At 45.6% G+C, this 20357-nt stretch overlaps 5 protein-coding genes across 8 annotated transcripts; 3 read left to right on the forward strand and 2 right to left on the reverse strand.

Annotated features, from left to right (window-relative positions):
* Window positions 1–835: 835 nt before the first annotated feature.
* Window positions 836–5467, forward strand: LOC125764503 (ankyrin-1-like). 3 transcript variants are annotated; one of them, XM_049428841.1, is made up of 7 exons: window positions 836–1285; window positions 3058–3334; window positions 3404–3825; window positions 3913–3930; window positions 4152–4390; window positions 4459–4611; window positions 4687–5467. In XM_049428841.1, the coding sequence occupies exons 2-7, from the start codon at window positions 3072–3074 to the stop codon at window positions 5002–5004; spliced, it is 1413 nt and encodes a 470-aa protein (XP_049284798.1). In that variant the 5' UTR covers window positions 836–1285; window positions 3058–3071; the 3' UTR covers window positions 5005–5467. The 3 variants fall into 3 exon arrangements, with proteins under 3 accessions (XP_049284798.1, XP_049284795.1, XP_049284797.1); XM_049428838.1 differs by lacking the exon at window positions 836–1285 and adding an exon at window positions 2217–2527; XM_049428840.1 differs by lacking the exons at window positions 836–1285; window positions 3913–3930 and adding an exon at window positions 2225–2527.
* LOC125764572 (INO80 complex subunit C) lies at window positions 5389–6058 on the reverse strand. The gene is made up of 2 exons (XM_049428939.1): window positions 5797–6058; window positions 5389–5730 (listed from the first exon to the last, which is right to left on the reverse strand). Exons 1-2 carry the CDS (start codon window positions 5942–5944, stop codon window positions 5534–5536), a joined length of 345 nt encoding a protein of 114 aa, XP_049284896.1. The 5' UTR covers window positions 5945–6058; the 3' UTR covers window positions 5389–5533.
* A 3224-nt stretch (window positions 6059–9282) lies between these two features.
* On the forward strand, window positions 9283–14147 carry LOC125764459 (thioredoxin domain-containing protein 11). Its single transcript, XM_049428732.1, has 5 exons — window positions 9283–10629; window positions 10696–10890; window positions 10962–12562; window positions 12637–12763; window positions 12848–14147. Exons 1-5 carry the CDS (start codon window positions 9664–9666, stop codon window positions 13118–13120), a joined length of 3162 nt encoding a protein of 1053 aa, XP_049284689.1. The 5' UTR covers window positions 9283–9663; the 3' UTR covers window positions 13121–14147.
* Window positions 14148–15182: 1035 nt separating this feature from the next.
* Window positions 15183–16507, forward strand: LOC125774985 (uncharacterized). Its single transcript, XM_049445365.1, has 2 exons — window positions 15183–15617; window positions 15704–16507. The coding sequence occupies exons 1-2, from the start codon at window positions 15183–15185 to the stop codon at window positions 16505–16507; spliced, it is 1239 nt and encodes a 412-aa protein (XP_049301322.1).
* A 45-nt stretch (window positions 16508–16552) lies between these two features.
* Window positions 16553–19373, reverse strand: LOC125764486 (sodium-coupled monocarboxylate transporter 1-like). 2 transcript variants are annotated; one of them, XM_049428798.1, is made up of 8 exons: window positions 18929–19373; window positions 18630–18864; window positions 18262–18539; window positions 18099–18177; window positions 17846–17989; window positions 17632–17772; window positions 16942–17568; window positions 16553–16871 (listed from the first exon to the last, which is right to left on the reverse strand). In XM_049428798.1, exons 2-8 carry the CDS (start codon window positions 18860–18862, stop codon window positions 16580–16582), a joined length of 1794 nt encoding a protein of 597 aa, XP_049284755.1. In that variant the 5' UTR covers window positions 18863–18864; window positions 18929–19373; the 3' UTR covers window positions 16553–16579. The 2 variants fall into 2 exon arrangements, with proteins under 2 accessions (XP_049284755.1, XP_049284754.1); XM_049428797.1 differs by having other exon boundaries at window positions 18630–19372.
* Window positions 19374–20357: the final 984 nt, after the last annotated feature.

The raw sequence follows: 20357 nt of genomic DNA on the forward strand, positions 1-20357 counted from the left end.
GAAATCATAAAGTACTGGGCGCCTCCATGACTATTCTTTCGAACAGTTATCACACGATCATTTCGCAATTGAATAAAGATAAATTTCGAAATATAATTCCATTGAGAAATGTATCTCATAAGCCCTCAAGGTACTGATTTATCGTTAAACTGCTCTACTGAAATCAATTTCGCGAAGTAGATCAGTTACGCAGTAAGAATGGCGACGTTTTTGAGCTGTTTACGACGTGTTTAAGTTCTCTGAATTGCCTATTACGATGCGCTGTGTAAATGTTCTTTGCTCAACTATGCCATCCGTATAGTTGTAGTTATTTCAAGAATTTGTAAGGGTTAAAATATGGACAAATTAACATACTAAAAACAATGTCTCTTGTTCCAATTGATAAACTCTGTTCCCATTTCGCATGGTTCGAGATACTTACAGCTTTCTTTTCTGTTTTTTTTTTGGGTAAATGTTTTTCCTTCGGGACCTTCACTTACCGTGTGTACAATGTACTCCACCTGACACGACATTTCCACGAACAAACCCCCGGTACCATGTGGATAGACAACAATGAGTGCGGCCACCAACACAACGCCGAACCGTGTACGATTTTCCTTTATACGGTGGAAAATAAGCCAATTTGGCATCGATTCTTGCGCGTGAAAACACTAACACACTGCGAAATGCGTTCGGTGTGAGCGTGTTTGTATTCAATTCGTTTCGTTTGCGCTTGCTGTGCTTCTCGTTCGCACCAACGGTTTGCCGGATAGCTTTACCGGAAGATGCTGCCCCGTTCCGTTGTGTTCGTTTGCACGGCGGTTATTAATTACGCTTCGGTTCTTTATGGTGCGAAATTCGCAAATGCAGGAAGGGATTTCCCGTTGAGAAGGAACCGACATATACCAGCAGGGTGGCCTGCGCACTCTTCAGTCGACGATCTGCTTCCAAGCAGGAAAGCGAAACATAACAAACAATACTCAGTGAGATCAGTACTCCCTGCAAAATACAAAAGCAGGGAAAAAGGAACATTGTACGCAACGTGCATTATTTGCTAGAAAGTTCACATACCTGAACAACGAACAGGCAGCGTGGTGAACTTTAGTGGCTTTAGTACAAGCAAGTGATTTTTACTTACTGGGAAAAAGGTACTCCAAGCAGTGACCAATATAGCCAGGCGAACAAGACACTACTGAACCAGAGATAAGTGATCGTGGAAATTGATAAAAACTGTCAGTGCGTTCGCAGCAAGCGAGTAAAAGGTTGAAAGCAGGACAATTCAAGCGACCGATACAAATCGTTTAAAGTAAGTGATAGTTGAAGTGTCGTTGATCTTCTAGAGTGATTCCATCCCATCCTCGATCGGTGCGCTTGATTGACAGCAGACAGCTTCAACGCCCCGCTTCGAAGCAATCCGAATCCCAAACCAGACGGCATGTCTTTTATGCTATTTTTGAAATATGCCATTGAACTTGGTGTCGGTACTCGCACCCAAAAGCACAGAGTTCCGATTCCAAAACGAGCCAAGTGATGAGTTTCATCTGTCACCCATGTGATGCTTCCGAGTGGACGATCACGCATCCCGTGATCGCAATGCGCAATTGCGCGTTTAAATAAGGCACGTTTTTGGAGCACATTCATGCCCATCGAACGAATGTCGGATGGCGTGGCACAGATAGAAGCAGCCGGATTAGCATTGTTAGCCGCACGAATGTGGCCCACTCTCATCCTCGAAGGATATCATCGATCTTCATCATGAGTGGACGACTTCGTTGGCATTTGTTTGTACAACAATCTGAGATATTTAGCATTCTCCTACATTTGTGTTCGTTGCGAAATGTTGTTATTCGCATTTTTTTCATCTTCCAAGTGATGCGCAGTGAAACTGTGAATTCAAACGGGCACAAATTACAAATGAGATCAGCTGATGGGGATTCTTCCAAAAAATTCGTTCCTGTGTTGGTGAGTTGCACATTTTCTGATGTGGTCCATTTCCGCATGGATTTGTTTATAGTTTCATCCGTATGGCTCCCACATTGATTATAATTGTCTGTTTGGCTATGAATTTAAAACCGTCTTGTCTCTAGCGTGTGATCTTCAAACGATCGTGCGCGCTGAGTTACTTCCACTTTGATGTCACTCGCGAGAAAATCGCGATGGAAAACTCGCTCAGCCCATTCTCGAGTACACGCTCGTGAGTTTCCGTTTTCTTCTACACCGCGGTGTTACGCTCGCGGTAACATTCACGACGCATTCAGTTCCGTTTGCGTTGCGGTAGCAAGTACGGAAAGTAACATTTTCGCTCCGCCTGACGCGCAATTTTCCAATCCAAACTCTATCGTGTAGCCAAAAAAGAAAGTCAATCGCATTTAACGGTCCTTTGTGTCCGAACGGGTTTTTTGCTAATTAAGCACAAAGTGCACGTGCTGACAGGAACACATACGATACCAAACCCCAAAACCCCGGTCAGTTTGTTCTATTTTCTTCACGTTTCATTTGGCGCTAGCTCAACTCCACCACCGGTGGTTTTCCACGATGAACGGACGAGGTAAGGACAAATCAAGCGTATCATCAAACGATCGCGCGCGGTTGTGTGTTTTCGTTTCCGGGTGCGTCGGTGCGCTGGATGATCGTTTGAATGAAAAAGCGACCAATTGAGGTCCCACCCCGATTACGAAATAAGTCGTATCCGGTAAACCGTATCCGTAGCAAATTATTGTCACGATCGTGATCGTACTGAGTGTTTATTTGTGAAGGATGAGCGGTATTCTGTCGGCCCCCTTTTTTACCGAAACCACGATCAATTAGGGCGGACAGTGCAGGGCTGGTGTGCAAGAAGGAGGCGAATGGTTTATTTTTGTAAATTACGAAAATCCGTCCACACGTCATTCGAGCGAGCGTGCGTTGTACAAACGAAGCGTGGCTTGATACTGAAAGCCGGTTTGTTTCTGTAACGGTGATAGAAATGAATGTTAGTTTTGAGAGGAAAATACGGTTCTCATACTAGAAAAATGATATACTTACTGTGTAAACTGTTTCATAATCATTTGTTCCATTTGTTTGTTTTTCTCTGTGCAGGACGCATTATCACGATGCCGGCTGAGTGTGCCGCTAATCCGCTGCAACGGGCCCTGGCCGATGCCATTATCCGGATGGTATCCATGGACGAGCTGCGTATACTGCTCGCCTGCGGTGCGAAGGTTAACGAGCAGGTGACGCAAGGTCTGAGACCGCTGCACTACGCCGTCTGGCAAAATAATGAAGCTGCCGTCAATCTGCTCATCGTGCGCGGTGCCGAAATAAACGCGATCGATGAAGTCGGTTACAGTGCGCTACATTTGGCGGCAGAGCATGGGTAAGTTGAGCGATTAAACGATGATGAACCACAACGAAATTAAAGGGTGATTTTTTTCCATTTCGTTAGCTACCTTCATCTCGCAAAGATTCTGCTGGATGCGGGCTGTAAGGTGGACTACCGTGAGCCAACGAATGATCCTTACCCGCGTACGACACTCTGCGACGAACCGCTCCGTTTGGCACTACGTAACAAACACTACGAGGTGGCCCGCCTGCTGCTTGATCGTGGTGCCGATCCGAACAAGCGCTATTTCTTCGGATCCGAAATTAACCTAGCGACGGATGTGGAAAGTCTGGAGCTGTTGCTTACGTACGGTGCAAGTACGGAGGCACGTGACCGTTCCGGCATTACGCCACTGATGCGAGCCGTACGAACGAACGGTAACATCGATTCGGTGCTGCTGCTGCTCCATTACGGAGCGGACGTTAATGCGATGACGGATGCAAGGAATGATTACAGAACCGTGCTGCATTATGCCGTTCTATCAGGTACGCCCGGATGTGCATTTGTGACGGATTATTGTTAATATGTGTTGATTCTTTTCTTTTGGGGCGATCGATAACTGCGATGTTTAGGATTAGATCTGTTTGGTGGTATGTCGTTTGTATCTTTTACAGATTGGTTAGACGCGTACTACTATCTTACCCTCAAAACAGGAACAGTTTTAGAAGTTTTCATATTATTTTACTTTTCGTTTTCTTGCTAAATTTCCCTTTTTTGGCCCTTTCTTGACGTTGAGACGATCTTTGCGTTCTTACATCCTCGCAATCATATTCATTTAAATTATGTACTTGTGTGCATTTGTTCGTTACAGGCAATGCTTCACTCGTGACGATGCTTTTGAAACAGGGAGCCCGGGTTGACATACCAGCACCATTGCCGGAACCGGACCGACCAAGCCCGCTCGATCTTGCCGTTCTGCGAGGCGATCCAGTGCTGGTGAGAATTCTTCTCGAGCATGGTGCCAACGTGAATCGCAGCAGCCCCGTCATTGGATCCCCGTTGCATGTGGCCTGCGCCGATAATATTCCCAACAGAGTTGAAATTATGAAGGTAAGCCTTATTACCGTTGTTACCTTTTAATTAAAATGCTAAATTGTTCCTTGATCTTCCTTCAACAGATGCTCTTGTTTTACGGTGCTGACCCGAACATACGTGTCGTGGGTGATGTTGCCACCAATGCGATACTGCGTCCTCCACTAGCAGAGCTGCTTGCCAGCAATGAACACGTTACGCCACAGGAACTGCATTTGTTGCTACGGTACGGTGCAAGGGTAAGCATTGGATAATATGTTTTAAAGTGTAAGGAATGTGTCACTTACCAAATTTCCCTCACTTGTTTCGCTTAGGTTATCCTCAAGACTCAGTACCGTGATCCGGACGGTTTGTTAAACTGCCTTTCGAACCTGCATCATGAATCGGCCGCCTTCCGCATAATACTGGATGCTACCGAAGAGTTCGATCCATGCATGATACGTCGTAACCAGCAGCTCACCGATGAACAGCGCGATCTGCTAGTAGAACGTGCCTCGGTTCCACGGAAGCTCAAGTCCCAGATTCGTGCCTACTACCGTCGGTTGTTCGGGCGAAATCTGTGCGAGTTTGTTCCGCCACTATTTATACCGAGCGAGCTGAAAAGCTACTTGCTGTATGAACACAGTCTGTAACGCTGTGGCCCCTAGTGGCGACCCTTTTCTTTAACACTGGACCTGATAAGACTACTATTACTAGTGTCCTGATGGTGAATCATCCGATATTCCCACCATATGATAGACTAGTTTGTAAAGCGACTGTTTCGAGCCTTTGTGTCCTCGACTGCCCCAACTTCCGCACGTTCCAGACGGCACGTGAAAAAGGTGAACTTGATGGCCTTGAACACTTGAAGACGAATCCTTTTTTTGGTGCTCTCCGTTACGTGTGAACACGGAGAGCGTTTACGCGAGTGTGCTCTGTTTTAGAGTGATACATTGTGAAACGGTTGTGATATTTGGAGTGAAACATTTGTCTCTTATACCTTGTCGATTAAGTTAAGTTAATGAAAGATCGAACTGTTAGTTTGTAAGATGTCGAAGCAATGTGAACGCTTCAAAGGAAGGTTTAATAAATATGAACAATGAATGAATATGAGAATCACTAGCGGGCATTGTTATTTTCTGCGCTAACTAATAACGCAGTGTGTACGAAGAAGCTATATCATTACACAATGCTTGTAGCACCTCTAAGTGCCAAATATCCAGCGGTAAGATCCATCGGAAAGGTGCGGATTGTTTGATACTCTTCCACGTTGTGGTATCGCAGCTTCGAGTGAGGATCCGTATACGGTGCAATCAGTCCGGATATGTCGGAATATTTCTTGGCCGGCTTTAGTGACGGTGGAGCATTTACGGTAGAATCTGTAATTGAACGAAATAGACAACAATATATCGTGCTGCTTTTTTGTGAAGTTGCAGTTCACTCACATGTGATATCCGTCTCCTTCCAGGGCAGTGTTTTCTCGTGCGTTAAAATTTGCTTCAAAGATTTCCACTGTCTTTTCTTCCCCATGATAGGATTCACTTCGGAAAGGTCTTTCTTTTTGAACGCTGGTTTCGCCGTATCACTTTCCATTGTGTGTTGAAATGGTTTTGCTATTTAAAATGTTATCTTTTTAACCAAAACTTTCATCAGCCGGCGTATGTAAACAAAGGAGTACGTTTGTGCATAGGAAACGAAAAAAATCACATCTGACAGTATGAGGTAAACAAACCTCAATAAAGTGCAGGGTTTGTGCCACAAATAGTTATGGTATTAAAAATGTTAGCAGGTCGAATAAAAACATACGTAATTTAAATTACAAATTTCCCTGGACTTATCGGTCAGCTATATCAATACTTAAATACTCTTAAAACTTTCACGTCCAACCGAGAACGTGTCCTTGACCATATGGCCACTAAACGTTTCAGTACAGACGCTAAACGACTCACCAGATGGCGCTGCAGCTGTAAAAGAGAACTTTGTCTAGAATTTTCTTCATATTTCCTCATCATATACCATCGCGTTTGAATGTTTTTAAACGTTAATTTTTAAATATTTTTACACACAAATTTGATGATATTCATATCAGTTTAGTGAGCCCAAATAAGATGTGCAAGTTAGCATGTTGGATATCGTCCATTATGTTTTACAACAGATTTTTCATATATTGCCATTATGATATCAACTTATCTATAAACAATACTACTAATTCATTCTTATTTCTGTACACTGGGCCTGTTGTACGGGTACGTCGAACGGCGGGAATTGAGGATTGTCTTTAGAGGAGTGTGTGTGTGTGTGCGAACAGGGCCTGTAGAGAAGGAGAAGTACGAGCTAGCTGAGCTGTTTGGCGGTACAAAAATCCTGACGGTTGTAAAAGCCGGAAGAATGCAATGATCTCATTCCCTACCAGGAAGGTGCTCGTCAGCGACCCGTTCGGCACGAGACATGGAGTTCGTTGCCTGGATCAGATGCAGTCGCACCTGTCGGTAATCGGATGCATACGTGATTGGAAAACCGCCAACCCTAAACCGAAAATCTGCAACAAGGAAACAAATTTATTAACTTCTATGTGTTACTTCCAGCATAGTGTATCTTAGTTTTATCTTACCACCATATAGTTGATCAGATCAGTTGGTCACTATCACTATCACTGTCTATAGTGATGTAACTGGGCGAGCTTGGTAAACATTCTACATAATCTTCATACCCAGATGAATCGGCTTGCGACTGCAAATCGCTGAGAGTTTCTTGTTTCATATGCAGCGACGTAACATTGTTAATAGTGAACGATCCGCTTGGGGTTGGTTTAAGCGCTTGGAACGGTGCAATGGTGGAACTGAGTTGCGTTGGCGTTTGGCTGTGACTATCTTGGCTTATCGTTTCAGGCAGGAGCATTATATTGGTGGTAGGCGTTATGCCCGATACAGGCGGTACTATCGCATCAGAAGGTGGACTCATGGTTGAGATGACGGTCCCGGACAGTTGTAAAGGATCTTGCGTAGATGCAGGCACTGCAGCGGTTGCTGGTGGTTCAATAAATTCAATTGATTGAGACTGGTTTTGTGTTGAGGTAACAAAAGGAGTAAAGATTTCCGTATTCGCAGGTGGAGACTGTTGGCTGGAGTCCTGGGCCACTGGAACAAATGCTATCGACTGGTTCGGTGCATTGTTGGTCGAATTTAAAGAATCTTCGTAAGAGATGCATCCCGCCCGAACCTTACAGGGAACCCGGGGAAAGTGTGGTCGATTTTGTGGATGTTTTGTCCGTTGAACCGATGAGGGCTGTTGGCTTATTTCGATCTCTCTTTCCCATGTTTCGTTCGGTATCAACATGGCACTGACCGGTAAGTTAAAGGAATTGTCTTTATGTGGCGCGCTCGATGATTGTGGTTCACTTGTTTGCTCTACCGGCAGTCTTTGGTCAACAGGACCTACGTCGTTCGATTGTACCGAGGAGGAATTACCATTTTCTGCAAACAATTGCAACTCACGATCTTCATCACGGATTTCTTCTTGAACCCGTCCAATGGTACGTAGCGACTGATACTCGATCAATTCTTCTGGCGGATATCGATCCAAGTCATTTTGTAATCTACAATAAGCACCAGTTTCATACTTTTTATTCAACGCGTCATCATCGAACCGCAACGTGGACCAGAACAAGTTTTTGCGCTGTTCACTTGGAATTCTTGACTCTCGAACGAGTTCCTCTACCACTTCCGGGAGCCCTATTAACCAACTACCTTTCATCGATGAGTGGCGTTTCAACTGGGATACAAATTTCCGGTCGTCGGCCTCACGTTGCTGTTGGTACATGGTTATGTAGGCAGGAAGCTTACCCAGCTTGGCTGACCAGTTGTTAAACCGTTCCTTTAATGTTTCTATAAGTTTTTCCTGATGTTCGAGGACTAAGTTGTTTACAGTCATATCAACAAAGCACAGCTTTCTGATACCCGCATTGGCAAGCTTTTGTCTGTGTGCCGTTAGTTCTTGTGCGCTGGTGATTGGCACTTTGATTGCCATATGAAACAAACCTTCGTTGTAGCGTGTATCAAAGCGTACCTCTTCCAGGTATTTGCAGATCCGTTTTCTAGGTTCTAGTACATAATCTGTATAGAGTTGTGCTGCGAACCTTTTCCGGGTATTTTCACTACGTTCGGGTAACATTCGCGCCAAAACTTGTGTTATGTCGGTGTGGCGAAAGAACAGTTCCCTGGCGTATACATTTTCCAACATCTTTTTGGCACCTTGGGTCTGGTTTGGTGTATTTGGTGCCTGTTGTACAGAGATGGTTTTCACTATTTCGGAAGATGTTCTCGATCCGGTCGATTTGGACGTAACCGGAGTTTTCGCTACTGACTTGGAGGCATCTGGACCGGTAAGCTGTCTCGAAATAGGTGCCGCTAAGTTTTGCTTTGAAGTATGAAGCGTGTTTCGATTTTGCCTGCGGCTTATATCAGCCATAATCATGCGAATATCGCTTTGAAGGACTCGACTCGATTGTTTCGCACTCTTTGAAGTATTCGTCATCTTTTTTTAAGTCTTATTTGCACGAATATTTATGGAAAACAACAGCAAAACGGGTAAAAATGACGATTCACAAATTCCGTTGATGTTGCGTATTTTGAGCGCCAATATTGACAACCCAGTGCACTATGACCGTTCTATCGGTCATTGGAAAATTCCTGAAATTAAATTTTCATAACCTACTTAAGTTCAAAATAACCTATTGGATTGCTGTTAGAAGTGATAAACATTTGGATTGGTTTACAATTTCTAAACAACGCAAAAGTTTTGTTTACATTTGTTATTAATTAATTGATACTTTATTTCAAAAATGTTCGAAAACCGAAGTACAACCACAGTGCATGTGCGATATACTGCGAGAAAGAAAAAAATAAAACGGCTGTCAAAACCTTCAGAATAACAGTTGTCAGTGGCAGTGAGGTTGTGTGTGTGTTTTTATGTGTTTCTTATTTTGTTCGCGAAATTGGATTACGGAGTAGAAAAAGGAAAGGAACTCGATAATTGGATTTTCTAGACGGAAAGATTGTTTTACCATGATCAGTGAACGATACCAGCCAGCGTAATAGTTTGTCGAACGTTTTGTTGTCCAGCAGCAAACAGTAGCTGTAGCAGTCCGCTGTTCCGCGAGTTTCACTCAGTTCGGCCCGTGTGCAGAAATATAAACAGAGTATAGAATGTTTTGAACGAAAGACCCCGTTCTGGAAAAAGTGTAATGACGTGGTACTTGCTCTACCTCAACGGGCTCCGACATCAGCGATTAAGGCGAATGAAAGCACTTCCCTATGCATGCACTAACATTAGACCCGTCAGCAGAAGATTGCAGCAGCAGCAACTTTCAAGAATCGACGCGACGTCCTGCATTACCACCACCACCAACATCATTACTACCAACACCATCAGCAACGGTACCGGCACCGTCGACGTTATCGACAGCTGCAGCAAACAATCCCAGTCATCACACCAGCCACCAGCAATTGCGACGTCAGCAGTTTCCAGGGCGCAAAGCACAACGTCACCGTGGCCTACTAACCAACACTATTTCCGCTTCCCCGGAACGACATGGCGATGACACGGCGGATGCGTGTACGGTGGCACTGGTAACGGAACGGCCACTAGCTGCGGCAGAAAATGATAACGTGGCAACGGTTAAGCGCGAACAGCCAAGTGATAACGGACAGTTGAATAGTGGAACGGTGGACGAGAAGACTCGTCGGTACAATCGCATCAGCATGATAATCATTTACGGGCGCGAGGTGCTCTGCATACTGGCCCTCATTCTTACCACGTATGCGACCATCCAGAACAGTCCGCCGAAAATATCGAAAGCTCCGCCACCGGTTCCATTCTTCTCGAAAGGATCGCTAGTGAACGATTGGCCAACGGGTGCACTCGGTACTACGCAGACCCGTGTTTCCGTATCGGAACTATCGCTCGTACTGTACTATGCGCCGTGGTGCGCGGAAAGCCAATTTGCGCGACACGCTTATGAGCGGGTGGCTCAGCTGTACTACCGCGAGGCACACTTTGCCGCCATCAACTGCTGGCAGCCGGGTGGTGAATGTCGCGCACGGTACACCAAGGTGCAATCGTGGCCTGTGCTGATGGCCTACCAACCGAGCGGGTTGGCTGTACAGTATCATCAAGCATGGACTACGGCAGCACTGTCCCGGTTTATGCAATCGCTAATGCTGCCACTTCACCGTTTCGGCAGTCCCGGTGATCTTATGGATCATATGACCGGGAAGGATGTAAGTGGACATGCAGTTCCGTTCAGTAAATGTTGGTAAATGAGGTGTTTTTTTTCCTTTTTGCAGGCTGTATTAGTCGCATTTCTAGATGTAGCACAGGACAGCAAACTTTACCACCGCTACTACCAAGCCTCATTGAAATGGCTTGAGAAGGATCCGTTCCAGGAGGTATCGTTTGGTGTAGTGACGGGACAGTCTTCCAAATTGTTTGGCGTTGAAAAGGTCCCCTCGTTCCGTTTGTACCTGTGGAACGAAACTATAGTAAGCTTATTACGGCAAACATTTCTTGTTACTATAATTGATTAATGTTTTATGTTTTTTTCTTCTTCTAGGAATATGAGGGAAACAGTCCCTGGACACCGCAGGACCTTATCGCGTGGGTTCACAAACATCTGCACGTAGTGTCAATGTGGATTGCACCGCCCGGCAACGTTAAATCAACCACTCTTGCTCCTTACTTACGTCAAGGTCCGGTGCTGATGCTTCTTTCTCCTCGACCACTATACGAGGACAGTTCTGATGCTTACATGATGCTGAGACAGCTCAGCATGCAGTACTACAACTGTCCGGGTGACGCCTGGATATTGGAAATGGCTCGTGAATATATTGCGGAACAACGAACTTCAAACGCAGCACGATACGTCGAAAAACGTGAGCACTGTGTGCGTGTTCTAGGACGTCATCCTTCCCAGGAGGAGGAAGACGATGAAGGTTCGCCCGGAAGCCGCCGATATGGTCGCAGCAACAAGTGCAAGGATGGGTTTAAATCGACCGTTTCGGTATCGTTCGTAAATGTGCTCAATTCTTCAAAATTTGTCGATGGTAAACCGGTGGGTGGAAAGCTTTCGGCAGAGGAGTACTGTGACATTGCTCCGGCTGTCGGATGTGGTAAGCACGAGTGCGGGGCATTTGGACCGGATGGATCCCGTAAACCTAGCCTGATGTGGCAAACGGACGGATGTTCATCGCGAAGGTATAACGAGGTGAACACAAACTACGAACAAGCGCGTTCCATCGTTACATCCATGATCGATTCGAAGCACGACTACCGAGGTCCAAAGTTGCTTGCGAGACAAAACCTTCGCCAACAGTGCGAGCTGTTACAGCTAGCGGAAGCGGAAAAGTCGAATGTTTTCTTTAGCGAACCGGCACGACAGAAGGAATCGATGGATTATTACGCCGCAATAGGAGGTTTGTCCTGTAAGCACAACAAAACGCTTACCTTTATCAGTATGGACAGCGGTCTGTATCATGCGTTCGGCGAACGGCTCGGAGTGGATGTGCTAAAGGAACCTAACCGTACCGTAGCATTTATCGTCGATCATACCGATGAGTCGGCGTATGTGTTGCGTGATCCGATTAATCTGAACACGTTGTCGAAATTCGTGCACGATTACTACAATCGATCGCTGGTACGCTTTCTAAGATCGAAGAGCACGACCTACCAGCACAGTCACGCGTTCAATGTGGAATCGTTTGTGGCGCAGGATCAGCTATACCTCGAGCGGCATCGAATATTACTGGATGCGGCCGAAGCCAAAACTAAAGCGGAAGAAGCATCTCAAAAGCAGGCAAAAGCAGCGAAAGGGAAACGAACAAATGCGTCCGAATCAGAACAGCCAGTGTCTCCCAGTGGATCCGAGGAAACGGCAGAACGTGTTCGTGCTCCGCGCGTCTATCATCGTGTGAGAGAGATTTACTCGAGCAACTTCCAGCGCACTGTACTCGACTCGAACCGCACCGTGGTGGTTAGCTTCTACTCAACCCAGTGTGCCTTTTGCTACATACAAGCGCACCATTTGCTCACGGTGTCGCGCATGCTGCGCCATCAACCGAACCTTTGGTTCGTACGGATAGATGGTGAACTGAATGATCTACCCTGGGAGTACACGATGGATGTGTTTCCATCGCTTTTAATATTTCCGAATGGAAGGTTAGTTGGTGGTAGTGGATATCGTTCGTAATCGCTGTACAAGCGTCTAATCCTTTACCGGCTTAACATTACAGAAAAGCGGAAAGTCGCATTTTTCCCGAAGCGTTAAAAGTCAACGTACCAAACATAGTCGGGTTCATCCTTTCCAACCTAGCACCGGCAGAACGATTGCATGCCACCTTTTTGCTCTGTTCCGATGTGGTAAGTTATTTCATTTTCATTTTTTCATACGTTTTGTATTCTATGAGTAAGAGATTTCCTCCCTATTTTTCTCCCTTTGTCTAGAATAATGCATCGCTTAACGATTGCTTGCATATGCTCAAGCGCGAACTCACCGATGGCATTCGATTGAGTTTGCTTGAATGGCGCCGACACCCTGCAAACCTGTGCGTACGCGATCGAATCGTCCGCCGGTTGCAGCTGTTAAAGCAATCGTATCTGGACACCCTGCGCTGTCTTAGTCATTCCTGTGATCTTACACAACTGGTAAACGTTAGGAAGCGAATCCTTGATCTGTGGACGGGTGAGCACTGTCGCAGCAGGGAAGGATCGCTGTGATCGTTACTTTTCGCCAAAAGGCAATGGGAAAATGTGCCGAAATAAGGCTGACCGTGAGTGGTGTTATGCGGCACTTGTTTTCGTTGTTAATATTATTTTTCTTATGTAGTATTATTTTACTCCGCTTACCCAAATCAACCACTCTCGCGCGCGAGCATTTGCATAAAAATAGAAAAGTTCCAGCTGTTTCGATTTGAAATTGTCACATGTCATGTCACAGGTCATTGATTAAATTCGTGGTTGTTTTTTACAACCACGACACATTTGGATGCTATTTCGGTTTAAAATTTTCAATTTAAAATATTTCGAGCTACTCGTGCCAATATCAACAAAGAAAAGAAACATTACTTGTGATCATTTTGCAGTAGAATCGATTTACAAACATTGATAAAAAGTGCATAAATCTGGCAGTCTAATTGATCGATTTTCTACCACAACAAAAAAATCACCACGAAATACATACGAAACCCTTAGGAACTGTTTACTTATCGGAGATATTCACCTGCGAGCCATTTGTTCCATTAGCTGAAATAAGCAGAAACACTAATCCACTAATATCAGAGTATTCAGTAAGTAAAGTAAGTGAGGTTTCCTTTAGCGTTTTCAAACCGGTTTCCGTTCCACTAACTAATCAACGACCCACTGGAATCAATAGTTCAGGATGCTAGGAATCAATTTAATCCATATTTGTTTGTGATTTGTTTATGTTTCCCTTTGGTGAATTCTCGCAGTTAAAATGATATTAGTAATGGGGTAGGTAAAAGCAAGAAGGAAAAAGCCGCTGTTGTATGCGGGTCACGATGTGCGACACGAATTCGTTCCCCTGTAAATAACGCTAAATTGGCGGGAGGTTTAGTGTGATTAGATGAAAAAAAAAAACAAAATACAACAAAACATTACAATGTTTACAGTTGTGGTCCTTAGTCCTTACGGAAAGTTACTGCGCGAAATTTATGATAAAAAAACAATCCGATACGAGGTATTCGGAAGGTATAGTCTAATAAAGAGTAATAAGGTCTTATGAAAACAGCAGTTAAAGTAAAGCATATAGGGATCGCAGGTTCATTTTGCTTTTTGTTTTTTTTCTAAACAGTCTACGGTGCAGTTCGTCTTGTGTTGTAATAATTCACGATCCTTATGAATCAGTTAAACAATTCGTTACGATGACCTTCGCTTTTGACACCATGCGATACATAGAAGCTTGATGAAATAATCGCGGTGTTCAATTGTACTGTCTGAAGGTCACGATGTAAGGGCATCGACAATACACGTCTCCGATTGCAGAACGGTTGACGGACGACGGCCTTCGCTAAGAAGTATTAAACGTGTCTCCAAACAACTTGTAGAACAGGAAGGATTATACAAAACTAATGATCGTACACTTTCCCGATCACATTCATTAATCGTTTCATTCGTAAATCTCATACCCAATCCAAAACGGAGTAATGTGAAGATAGGAGGAACACTTGTATCGTAATTTCGACTAATCGAAACAGTGTGAAGAAACCTCTTTCAACAACTTACCTGGTTTATCAAACCTTGTAATCAGGTACTACTATTCAATGCTCTGGTGCCTTCCTAGCGAACGTTTATTCATCTATTTGTGGGTCGGTATGATGGTACCGCCCGGTACCGGTTATGTTCGCAACCGATTACTGAATCCGAAATTAATAATCCTTATGCCCTGGCCAGAACAAATTACCCTTTTGGTGTGAATATATGTCTGCGTGTGCATGTAATACTCGCATGTGCGATGTCATGCCAGGATAACGGCATTGTTAATACGATGAATATGTCGTTTGACGTTGCGATGAAACGATATAGATAAGGACACGAGGTGTCGAGCTTAAAGAGCAAGGGTAGCGTGACACTCGTTACTAAAACTCACACATGGTATGAGAACGTGATTGTGCAGCGGCCAAGGCGAGCCAAAACTGTTCACGGCTCTCAGTCGATAAACGGACGTGAAACGAAGCTACCGTTGCCGATGGTCCATCCTCGAGCGTTCTGTTACAATATTCAACGGCGTCTACCAGGACACTCGAATGGTTTCCGTACAGTGATGACCACCGGTATGGGATGTTCATCGTCCGTTGTGCTCGAGGAACCGATTCCACATCCTACGACACCCGTGTTGAACACCAACGAGCAAGGTCGACTTCCTTCGCTAGTGTCGAAACATCCCGAATCGTTGGTTGAAGCCTATCGACGATTGGACGAAGAAATCTGTGTTCTGGAAAGTACTACGCCCGGGCCAAGGCTAATGACGGCCGAAGCTTGGGTAGAGCTATTAAACAGCGCTAAGGGTGCAGTGAGTAATAGCACTGGTCAGGAGGTGGTCGTACCACAACCACCATCATCACCGCTACCAAATGAGATCCTTCCCAACGGGAACATTCCAAATGGGGTGCCTGGAGGTGCATTAAAGCGGCCGTTATCTGCGGAAATGGATAATCTAACCGAGAATGCACGCAAAGAGATGGTTAAGGTTCGTGAAGTACGTTGAAGACGGTTGAGACGATTTTTTTTTGAGGATACCTTGATATTCTTAAATTAACTGATGTTTCTACTTTACAATTTCAGATCATCCTCAAGCTAGACATTGTTTCCAATGAATTCAAGGCGGCACAGCAGGAAGAGTTCATTGCACGGCTTTCCCGTACTGCGATGGATCATGAAGCAGATCATTTTCGTGAAGAGATGATCGTACATTCGCGGAAGCGCGTCCAAACCCTACGGACAGCCTTCGAACAGTTAAAACGGTTGTATCTCGAGCAAGATCGCTTGCTAGCGACAGTTTACAACGGAGCGTACGGTACGGTGAACGAACAAAAGCTTGACATTGAGCTGGATTCAGCACGCGACGTACGAGATCGTCTCGGTGGAGCCGTTGAACAATGGCGAATTGCTGGCGGTTTGTTAAGAGCAGCTGCTAAAGGACTCCACCAGGTGGTGGACTATTGGGAGCTGATAAGACCATCGAAAGGTGCGGAAGAAACGATCACACTAGCGCTGGACGCACGATCTACCTGTCACGGTGCACTAATGGCACTCGAGGCAGCTCAGGCAGCACTTCCATCGGTTGAGATACCGTACATTACGATCCGTCAGCAGTCGGCCGTACGTCACGCACTGATCTACCTCCTGACGGACATGGTTAATCCTGCCCGGTACCAGCACACGCGTGACGTGTTTAGTGTGTTCAACACGAACGTATCTAAAGCGGTTCACTGGCTGCACGAATGTTACAACGAAACACTTAAGCAGGACTTTGACAGTGCCGATCAGGCTGCTACACTGTTAGCGAAACATTTGCGTGAAGAACGTCTGCGGTACATAGTGAGCAAGATGCCAAACAAAATCTACATCCGACCCGCAATCGGATAATGGCAACGGATGGTCGAAGTGATACAGAAACAGAGAACGACACGGTTAAGGTTTTGTGCGGTTGAGGGAGATTCATTTAGGGATTTTCTCTATATCGGTCATTTCACAACTTCGCGTTAGTTTGTATTCGCCCTTTTCGGGTGTGTAGTCTAGTGTGCGGTACAGTGGCCGAACCCACGGAGTGAGCAGATTAAGTGGCACTCGTTCTTTCTGTCCTCCTGTTGCATAGCTCACCACAATACCCACAACAATGACGATGATTGTACCGAGCAGGGAGTAGTACATGAATCCAATGCGAAACACCCAAGGTACCTCGGCGTTATCGTGACCTGCCGCATCACGATAGAAGGTGCTTGTTTCCAGGCTGCAAATCAAAACAAGGGCATTTAGACAGGTTTCGGTAGGAATGTTTTGTTATATTCAACGATACTTACCCTGTTGCGTTGAATCCACTGCAACCATCGTACCGGAAGGGTAAACTTTCATATTTCAGATGTCCTCCGAGTATCTCCAGCTGAGCACCGACAGCGATTGCGCTGAGCGATAGCAACGATACGATCGCACCCCAGAAAGCACCCCGCCCGTTAATGTGCGGCGAGAACATGCCGAGAAAGAAGATACCGAGCATCGTACCGGAGGTAACACCGGATACGGATATGGCCAAGCTGAAGATACTGCCGAGCTGTTCAACGACAAACACCAGCAATAGGCAGATCACACCGATTGTCATCACCATGGCCTTCACGACCGTGCTGGCCGTTTTGTCCTTGAGAGCAAATCGCGGCCGGATAAAGTCCTCAAACAGTGTGCCGGAAAGTGTGTTCATGCTGGTAGACATAGAGGAAAGGGCGGCCGAGAATATACCCACCACAAATAGACCCGGCAGGCCGGGTATGTGCCGTGCAACATCTAGCACATAGTAGGCAAAAATCTGATCATACTTCTGTACCGTGCCGTCGTGAATAGGATCGCAGTCATGGTACTTGCCGAAGATCAGTAAACCATTGTAGACGGAGAACAGTTTTACGAGAATGTGACCAACACCAAAGATCCAGACTGCCCTAAAAAAGAAAATTGAAGACTCGTTAGAAATTCAAAAAAGACAATATGAGGAGATGGATTACTTCTTGGCACTTGACATATCCGGTATGGTCAAAAAACGCTGTACACATTCTGGCGTTACACCGATGTTCGATATCCACATTGAGGTTAATCCCACCGACACTAACCAGAAGGAGGTCCGAAGGTAAGGGTCTGGATCCATGCTGGAAGAAAAAAAGGTGGCGGGCTGGTTTTTAGTAAAGAGTGCCTTCATTAAAAGAGTGTCTACTGGCTCACTTAAACCATATCAAACGACCTCCAGCCTCTGCTAGTCGAAACACGTTTATCACTCCACCGAGCTGTAAGGTCCCGAGTGTCATTACAACGAACAGTGCACACAGCATGGCCCCGAACTGTAACGTGTCCGTCCATATTACCGCACTGAAAGGAATAACAAATAATTGGTTCACTTTGTAAAGAAGGTGGCTCAGTCTAGGCGTTACAATGCCAAATACCCTCGCTATAATATACCGCCCCACAAAAACCGTACCGTATGCCGCCGAATGTTGTGTAGAAAATGCAGATACAGCAAATCATCGGCGTAATGATGTGCACATTGATACCGGTGACTGTGGTGAGAGATGGTGATAAAGCGTGAAGCGTGAGATAGCAAGATCGGAGATCGTATTTCGGCGATCACAAACGGGATTTACCTTGGCTGAAGGCAATGGCGGGCGCGTAGATGATAACGGGTGTGTTCAGTAGACAGTAGAACATGAAGAGACCGCTCGCTAGTGTACGGGTACGTTTGTCGAACCGTAGCTCAATGTAGCTGTAGCAGGAAACTGTTTGTAGCTCGTGGAACACCGGCAGAAAGACGTACACCATGAAGATGGTCACGATTAGGCCGGATATGGAGCAGGCCCAGTATTGTATACCGTACTTGTACATCTCCGCCGGTACACCAAGCATCGTGATGGCCGAGATGTGGCTGGAAAGGGTGAGAGTGATCGACAGGAAAGGTCATACACGTCCTGTTTTCCTGTGGATGAAGATGTGCAATACAGCAGTGTTCACTTACGTCGCTGTCAGCGACATGGCAACAGGAAACACCTTCATCTGCTTACTGCCGAGCAGATATTCGGTCGTATTGTTTTGCTTCTGCTTGGCAAAGAACCCATAGTATACACCGATCAGTGCCGACATGCCGAGCATTGAGAAGAAGATGACATAATCCACCGCGGAAAAGAGCAGCCGTTGCTCCGGTGCCGATGTACCATCCTCACCCTCCCCAACCGATGCACTTGGATCCATTGCTGGAGTTTGCGTTCCAAATTAGCAAATCTTGGTACTCGCTCGTTTTCCAAACGCAAAACTTACAAGTCTTAACACATCGGTACACCACCGTCAAACACGGAAATGGGCCGGTAGACTTCAATTACGGTCGATTAGATATTTTTAGCGACAAACACACGCTTCTAAGCACAACAAATGCCCTCAAGTGGCGTTCTCTCGGCACTACGGAGAAAGTGGAGTCCCACACGGGCGGGTCCATGCACAAACTCGAACACGGCAACCTTCCCGGATGATTGGCGCGGATACGACTGCGACCGTGCCACTCCGTGGATGAGCTATTTTAAAAGATGTCAAGATAGCGCGAACAGCCCTACGCGCGCGTGTTTGTGTGTTTGAAGCGATCGCGATTTAAGATCCCTCACCCGAAATGCCGTCGGTGCGGCATCGCGTATTTCGTTGTGCTGTGTGGAGAACTGTGGAGAGCGGGAAGTGTGCCCATACGAGGGATTTCATTCATGTTAGCTTAAGGGGGGGAAACAAAAGTTCCGGTGGTAGTGGACCGCGGTGGACGAGTTGGAAAGATAAGTGGACGATTTTTTCTCTCTTTAATTCAAGTGTTGTCCATGGATTTCCTACGCGCATCTTAATGTCCAACACAAAGACCTAACACATATCCAACACATATCCTCAGCAGTGTTTGACGCTGTGAACTCTCAGACATGATACGCCTGGGACCAGGGGTTTCTATTATCATTGGGTGATGCCCAACGTCAACAGAAGGCTGAGTCGGCAGGAAGGCTTTGGTGAGCGAGGTGGATAAAACAGTGGAAAATCTCTTGTTTGAGCGTGGGATCTTCCGCTAAGACCTAGCAGCTGATCGTGCCGTAATGGGCAATGGGAGGCCTGTTCATAAAAGAAGTTGCCACGTCTACACGGATGATGCAGTACAAATCACATAGTGTACAGGACGCAGCCTAAGTGATGATCACAGTAGAGGTAACTTAAAAATCTGATCATAGAAACCGCTGTAGTGTCATGAAAACATAAGGAGGTAGAGAAGGAAGTACATACGCAGAGAATAAAAAAGAAATAAAAAGTCAATTTACTCTTCATCGTAGTAACTGAGACCGACGACTTCTTTTAAGTAGATCATCGTAGGTATCTGTTTGACGATTGTTCGCGAATTATCATGCAGGATTATCTGGCGGAACGTTTGTTGATGACGTTGCTGCTAAATATTTACCCCGTACGGTGGTCTGTTTGCTTTTGAGGGCATTTTTCGGTAGATAACTGCAAGTCCAATGAACTGAGGATGCTTTCGTACGCATTGTTGTCAACGAGACTAGTGCATGAAAAGTATTCCGGCTTCCGGCTATCCTGTATTTGGTGGAAAATAATGAGATAGGCTACGATAAAAAGGGTATTACGGTGTTAAGTTGATCAGAGAGCAGGATGTTCTCCAATTTGCTATGATCTACATAGCAGGTGGTTTGCTCTATCCACTCTATGGTTC

The sequence above is a fragment of the Anopheles funestus genome, chromosome 2RL (assembly GCF_943734845.2).
Source record: "Anopheles funestus chromosome 2RL, idAnoFuneDA-416_04, whole genome shotgun sequence".
Classification (NCBI taxonomy): domain Eukaryota; kingdom Metazoa; phylum Arthropoda; class Insecta; order Diptera; family Culicidae; genus Anopheles; species Anopheles funestus.